The following is a 7,511-nucleotide window of genomic DNA, read 5'->3' on the forward strand; positions in this document are numbered from 1 at the left end:
TTGTTTTGCGTTTCTGTGACTGAACTCTTAGTCTCAGTGGCACTTGACCTCATGTATTCAGCTAACAGCTTCAGCTGATTAGGGGGAGGGGGTGAGAGGTACTGGTTTCCAGTGAATGGAAACCAGAGATGCCCATTCTCCCACAACACACAGGACAGCCTCCCACAGCAAAGAATGATCTGGCCCACCACATCAGGAACGCTGAGAAACTGCTTTAGCTACCTTCTCTGAGACAGGTGTCCCCATCCCTAAAAAGGGGAATATTGCACTATCATAGTTTTTTCTGAAGATCCAGTGACATGACAGACATGATCCGCCCTTCAGGAAAGGAGAGAATCCCACAAAAACAGTCATGAAGTCTTTTTTATTGCAAGAAACTAAGAGGGGCGCTCCAGAGGAAGAGAGTGAGACAGACTGCCAATCACACAGGAGGGCGGCTCCCTGGTGGGGGCTAGGGTGGGCAGGGTGGGTGCGGGGAGGGGGGCAGTATCTGAAGGAGCGGTACAGGGCAGGGAGGGAGGGGAAGGCAGGGGCCTTGGGGAAGAGGAGATACAGAAAAGTTTGGCAGAGGGACAGAAATGGGAGCTGCTGCTGGTGGCCGCCAGGGCTGCTCACTAGCTCGCCCTATCCCCACTGCCCCCCACTCTGCCTGTCACACACATACCCCTGCATCTCCTCTCCCCCACATGCCTCTCCGCTCCCCGCCAGACATTCTTTCTCTCATACACACATACACACACACACACCCTCCTTCCTCTGTGGTCGTACACCCTGCCACCCCATCACATTTGCTCAGTGCCAAGCCTGAGTCCAGAGGGGCGGGGGCTGGGTCGGGTTAGGGACTTTTCCTTGGGTCTGCTTTGAAGTCGGCCATGTGAAGCTAGGGTGGGTGCCTGGGTGGCCTGGGCCATTGAGCATCACCAGGAATTCAGTGGGGAAGTGGGACTCTCTCGAGGCTCAGGACAGGCAGGGACAGCGGTGCCTGGCTACAGGTGAGGGGCAAGAGAGCTGGGCAGCACAAAGGCACTGGGGGTCAGTGGGGAATTAAACCCAGAGCTGGGGAGGACAGGAGGTGGAGAGCAAGCCTTGGGCCAGCAGCAGTGACACCTTAAGGTCCCCAGGTTCCCCATCTTAACAGGTGCAGCCAGGGTCCACCCGGAAGACCCGGAAGCCTCTGCTGGGAGGGTCCAGGCTGAAGAAGGATGGCCTGGAGGACCAGGGGTTGTCCTGTCTCCCCCGGGGTCTGCAGTCTGGGCGACGCGGGGGAGGGCGCCCGGTGCCGGCCACCGGTCACCCGCGGGGGTCCACTCAGACCTCTGGCCCTCCAAAGGCCAAGTTGTCTCTGACCATCAGGGTCTTGCGGAGGTCACGGTCCACCAGGGGGCGCTGCATGCGCCACTTGTGCGCCTCCTGCAGGCCGGGCTCGAAGTAGTAGATGCAGGCGCCGAAGCCCACGAGGATGAGCACAGAGATGACCAGGTAGACGGGCACGAACCAGTCCAAGAAGTGCGGCATCGCGGCGGCCTCAGCTGCCGAGACACGGTAGGTGAGTGCTTGGCGGAGGCGCCCCTGATCCCACCTGCCAGCCCGGAGGGACCCGCGCCGGCTTCCCAGAGGGTCGGAGCATCCCCTTACAGCTGGGAAGGCTGAGGCCCAGGAGAGTAGAGGGCGGGGACTCGCCGGCTTGTCCCCTGCGGGGGGCCGAGAACAGAGCTGCCCCCCTCACAGGGGCTCTCCTGGGACCTACTCACCCTTCACAAAGGCCGCTTAGAGCTGAGGGCAGGACCTGGCTCCATCCCTCACAGGCCAGGGTGCCCTCAGGCAAGTTGCCTGGGGTGGGGGGAGATTCCGAGGGCTCAGTGAAGGACAGCTGGGGCCATGCCTCCCCTGAGCCACCCTCCCGGCCCTGACCCTGCAGTGGCAGCTGTTGCCCTCTGCACCCCACCCTCTTGCCAGACCCTCACAGATGAGTGGGTCCCCAGCCGGGGCACATCCTGGCTGGGTGTGATTTGCAAGAGCCGTCAGAACAAACCCCCATCCCCAGGGGACCGTGTTGATGGCAACAGGGTCTGCGCAGTCTCTCGAACTCAGGCCTATGCCCAGTTTTGTAATTACAAGACTGTAAACACCGCCCCAAAAACTTGGGCCTTGGGTTTCCACATCTGTAAAATGTGCATGAAGATAGTACCTGGATCGGGGAGCTGCTGTGACCGTTCAATGGGTTGATTTATGTAAAATACTCAGAATTAATGCCTGGCCCATGATACGTGCTCTATAGTTCCTTGTTCTTACTCTCTGAGCCTCAGTTTCCTTATCTGTAAGATGGGGACAGGAGTAGGATCCATTTCTTAAGGTCACTGTGAATGTTTGACAAAGTAAGACCTAAAGAGCATTTAGGACCAAGCTGCATGGTCCGGAATCAACCCTTGTCTTACTTTTTATTTCCAGCCCACCGGGGGCAGGAAAGCAGGAAAATGGAAGGTGGCAGATATAAGGTGCTTCACGAAGTTTCCATACACCGAGACCCCTTAGAATGGCCCAAAGGTACTCACAGCTGTGCTCTGCCAACCTCCCCATCCTCCTCTCCCCGCCCATGTGCCATCCTATGGAACTGCTCATCAGTCACCTGTGTGTCCCTGAGTGTCTTACAGTCTCCATCTTTCATAGGATGCAGATGCCCTTTTCATTTTCATTTTCCCTGGGATGTCCTCTGTACCATGTTCATGCGGTAGGCTCCTACTCATTGTTCATGCGGTAGGCTCCTACTCATTTTTCAAAAGCCAGACCATCTTTTCCAGGAATGGGATAGAATAGGACCCATTTAACCCACCCTCAAACCCTTGTTGAGGAGTAAAAATTGGGGAAGGGTGAGGAGCCCCACGGCTGCTGGCCAGGAGAGAAGATCCCTGTTAGGGCGTGTTCACAAATCACGAGGCCTGTGGGGTAGGTGTCTACATTTTACTGAGGCCCAGAGGGGTTCACTAACTTGCCCTGGGTTGGAAGGTGACTAAGAGCTGGGTGGGCCCCAAAGGCCCAGAGATGGCCTGAGGTTTGAGTCCTCCAGAATGGGTAAAGGACACCTGAGCAGAATGAAATGAGCAGGGACCCACCTTGGCTTCTGGGGAAGTAAGAAAGGGAATGAATGGAACGACTCCAGGACAAGCTAAAGAGAAGCTCCAGCTCCTCAGACCTCTGTCTCCAAACTCCAGCCCCTCTTGTCCTACTACTTCCTGGTGGGTCTTCAAGGTGGGCTGTGACCCCCGGAGAAAGAGATGCTGCTTACCAGTCCCACATCCATCCCGATGCCTGCCCCTGACCCCCAGGGTCCCCACTGGCCCCTCTGAAGCACAGACAGTGTCTCAAGGTGCCACACTCATGGAGAAATAAAATGAAGAGGGCTTAGCCATTCTCTCCTAAGCATCTGCCTTTCTGGAGAGCCAAAGAGAGCGCTCAAAATTACTTTGGTGCAGCTGGGTTGAGAGGAAGTCAGGAAAAGGGACCCCAAGCAGGAAGGCTGCTCCAAATGAACTTGACTGAGGCCAAGTATTCGTGCCGCAACCCCCCTGCCACAGGCAGGAACCCCAGTCCCCTTGGAGCTTAAACATGAGAATGAAGGACTTGGGCAGAGCCAAAGTCACTTGGGCTGCAGTGGTGTGGCTCAATGGAGCAAGGTTTAGAGTCCCCCAACCTCTCCATCCCTGTGAACAAAACCCCAGGCATTCCCAGGCAGACTGAGGACCCCTGGACCTTCTCCTGGATTCTCAGGGACTAGCCTAGCTGAAACAAATCACTCGCTGGGCTTCTTTGTGACCTTGGGCCACACCTCACCCTCCTCTGGGCTTCAAGGTTCCCCACGCACCGTGACGAGGTGGGAGAGGGGTTACCAGATGATCTCTAAGGAATTTTCCAGCCCCATTCTAGCCAAAGTCCCATCCAGGACAGTGTGACGGTTGAGGGCTGTAGAGCCCAGCTTCCTGCCTCCCAAACCATTGGCAGGTGCCCCCTTCCCCTCCCCCAAATGCCCGCAGACCCACCTCATGCCCTGCCGATGCCTGTCCAGGGGGGCTCTGTGCTGAGCGCACCACCTCAGCCTGAGCAGCTCAGCGTTGGCTTGCAGACTGTCGCAGCTGCTGTCCCCAGACACACTGCCATCTGCAGCCGCCGTGGGTGCTGGAGGCAGAGGAAGGGCGAAGCCATTGTCCCCCGTGGGAGACTGAGCTCCTCAGGCCCTGGGGGCTCTGACCGGGCCAGGAGGGGGAAGTCCCCTGCTGGCAAGGCACACTGGTACCTCTCCCTGCCCATCAAGACCCTTCCCTCTGCCCCCCCACCCTCAGGATGGTGGGAGGCGGGACGTGTCTCAGCCAATCAGCAGACTGGCAGAACAAGGGCTTTATCCTCCGTTGCCCTGGCAACCAGCCTTCCCTTCTGGATCCCTCGCACTGTGCACGTGGTACAGAAATGACAGTCAGGGCAGGGTTGAGAGAATTCGGGGATGGATGGGAACCACCTAACAGGCTGCTGGGTCCTGTGTCTGCTGAGCCTGGAGAGGAGGGGACCCCAGCTGAGATAAATAGAAGGGTTTGGAGGCTTGTGGTTTGCGGGTAGGGAGAGATGAGTGTCCCCAGCCAGCGGGTGGGTACACAGAAGTAGTGACTAGTAGAGCCAATGAGAATCCTATATTGTAGGGCGCCTGGGTGGCTCAGTGGGTTAAGCCGCTGCCTTCGGCTCGGGTCATGATCTCGGGGTCCTGGGATCGAGTCCCGCATCGGGCTCTCTGCTCAGCAGGGAGCCTGCTTCCTCCTCTCTCTCTCTGCCTGCCTCTCTGCCTACTTGTGATCTCTCTGTGTCAAATAAATAATAAAAAAAAAAAATCTTTAAAAGAATCCTATATTGTAGAGGAAAGAACCAAGGCGGAGACTCTGGACACTTAGGTCCAATGTAGACACTGCTTTCAGTGTTTTATGCATAGTAGTTCATTTATCCGTCATCCAAGGTCACACAGCAAGAAAATGACAATGCCAGAGTCAGAGCCCTAGTCTGGCCTTCAGGTCCCCACACAGAGGCTGCCTCTTCAGGTTCTGCCTCATCAGCCCCAAAGTTGCCCTGGCTGGGATACAGCCTCACATGGTTGTTGACTCCCGGGCAGTGAGCACCCCAATGTCCCAGGCATGGCCCCCCACACTGCTTCATTCTGTCCTCCAGCTGGACTGGCGTTGAGAGCCCATCTGGGATGAGGCAGCTACAGCTCAGAGGTGAGGCTTCTTACCTTCTCCCTCTAAGTCACCCAGCTTCTCAGTGATGAAGTTAGGGAGTGGGGGTGGGGTAAGGGGTCCACCTCCCAAGCCTGGGTCCTCCCACCTGTGCCATAAACAGAGTGTCAGCAAAGCGTTAGGCTCCCAGTGTGCACTCCATAAACATCAGTGCCTACTGCCTTAGAGTAGAGAGCAGCCCCAGAGGCCTATAAGGAGGGAAAGCAGTTTCAAGGAAACACTTCCTCAGGGAGTCCATTCCCAGAAATCTGAGGATAGGCAGGTCGGAAAGGTCATTGGGAGAGATGCCTTCAGGACCCAGGGTCCCCCACCCCACAGACACCCTGCCAGCTCTGGGACCATCTGGACCCCTTTAAGGGTGGTGGGTCCTCTCCAGATATATATGGCAAGGGGAGTAAGTTTGCAGTCAGAGGGGGAATTGTAATGAGACCGGCTACTCATTGAGTAAAATGCGAATCTTTTTTTTTTTAAAGATTTTATTTATTTATTTGACAGAGAGAGATCACAAGTAGACAGAGAGGCAGGCAGAGAGAGAGAGAGGGAAGCAGGCTTCCCGCTGAGCAGAGAGCCCGATGCGGGACTCGATCCCAGGACCCCGAGATCATGACCTGAGCCGAAGGCAGCGGCTTAACCCACTGAGCCACCCAGGTGCCCAGTAAAATGCGAATCTTAAGTGGTGAGTGTTTACTTGTGTATACAGCTTTGATCAATGTCTAGGAGATTTCCATCTCCCCAGATGGTTCCCTCCTGCCTGTTGCCAGTCAATACCCGCTTCCCAAAGGTACCCACTGATATCTATCACTGTAAATTAGGTTTTCCTGTATTTGTATTTAATGTAAACGGACTCATACATTATGTACTTTTGTGCCTGGCGTCTGTCGCTCAACACAATCATTTTGATGCTCAACTGATGCTGCTCCATGGGTCAGTATACCACAGCTGGTTTATCTGTCGACCACCGAAGGACATTTGGGGTGTTTCCAGTATGGGACTATTGTGAGCATAGACTCCTCAGTGCTTCTCAACAGTCTGGAGTTGGAGGACAGAGAGGAGTTAGGGGAGAGGTATGAGAAACCTTCGGAGGTAACGGACATGTGCATTACACTGATGGTGGTGGTGGCTTCCTAGGAGGACACACTGGTCAATACTTATCAAACCACAGGACGCCTGGCTGGCTCAGTCGTTAAGCGTCTGCCTTCGGCTCAGGTCATGATCCCAGGGTCCTGGGGTCAAGCCCTGTGTAGGGCTCCCTGCTCAGTGGGAAGTCTGCTTCTCCCTCTCCCTCTGCCTGCTGCTTCCCCTGCTGTGCTCTCTCTGTGTCAAATAAATAAATAAATCTTTAAAAAAAAAAAAAACTTACCAAACCATAGACTTTAACTATGTGTAGCTTACCTATGTCAATTATACTATGATAAAGCCGTAAAAAATGTGATCAATGGCCTTCAGAGATTGTTTTAGCCATATGATTCTTTATTCACACACAAACATATTGGGGGTGCCTGGGTGGCTCAGTGGGTTAAAGCCTCTGCCTTTGGCTTAGGTCATGATCCCAGGGTTGTGGGATCATGTGGGATAGAGACCCTCATCAGGCTCTCTGCTCAGCGGGGAGCCTGCTTCCTCCTCTCTCTCTCTCTCTGCCTTCCTCTGTGCCTACTTGTGATCTCTGTCAAATAAATAAATAAAACAGTATAAAACAGAGAATAGAGCACCTGGGTGGCTCAGTGGGTTAAGCCGCTGCCTTCGGCTCAGGTCATGATCTCAGGGTCCTGGGATCGAGGCCCGCATCGGGCTCTCTGCTCAGCAGGGAGCCTGCTTCCTTCTCTCTCCCTCTGCCTGCCTCTCCATCTACTTGTGATTTCTCTCTGTCAAATAAATAAACAAAATCTTAAAAAAAAAAACAAAAACAAAAACAGAGAATAAAGCCTGAGCTGCTTCTGTTAAACAGCGGGATGGGGTTTCTGGGCCCTCCCCATGCAGCTTCCCCTTGCTCCTTATAGCATAACCCTGAGGCATCTCCCCGGAGCTCCACAGAAGCCAGTTTGAAAAACACTGTCCCAGAGGGTGTCTGATGGCCCTGCCAGTTCCACGTGTTCTTGATATTAGAACCTCCAGGCCTGGGTCTGGCCTTCTGGCCCATCCCCTCCCTTCATCGCTGTATGGATCCCACACACAGCTCCTTTCTACTGCAGTGCCGAGGGGATAAGCCCCAGCTCACTTTCACATCTCAGCCAACCGTTTCCT

The 7,511-nt window shown here is 54.9% G+C and overlaps 1 protein-coding gene across 1 annotated transcript; it reads right to left on the minus strand.

Moving 5' to 3' along the window:
- Positions 1 to 355: 355 nt before the first annotated feature.
- On the minus strand, positions 356 to 4,341 carry SMIM45 (small integral membrane protein 45). Its single transcript, XM_082740082.1, has 2 exons — positions 4,035 to 4,341; positions 356 to 1,529 (listed from the first exon to the last, which is right to left on the minus strand). The coding sequence occupies exon 2, from the start codon at positions 1,513 to 1,515 to the stop codon at positions 1,309 to 1,311; it is 207 nt and encodes a 68-aa protein (XP_082596208.1). The 5' UTR covers positions 1,516 to 1,529; positions 4,035 to 4,341; the 3' UTR covers positions 356 to 1,308.
- Positions 4,342 to 7,511: the final 3,170 nt, after the last annotated feature.

Source organism: Mustela nivalis, assembly GCF_964662115.1.
Source record: "Mustela nivalis genome assembly, chromosome: 7".
NCBI classification, from domain to species: domain Eukaryota; kingdom Metazoa; phylum Chordata; class Mammalia; order Carnivora; family Mustelidae; genus Mustela; species Mustela nivalis.

What these genes read in the sequence shown, in the direction of transcription:
- SMIM45 (XM_082740082.1), bottom strand. Translation starts at nt 1,515, where the DNA reads ATGCCGCACTTCTTGGACTGGTTCGTGCCCGTCTACCTGGTCATCTCT.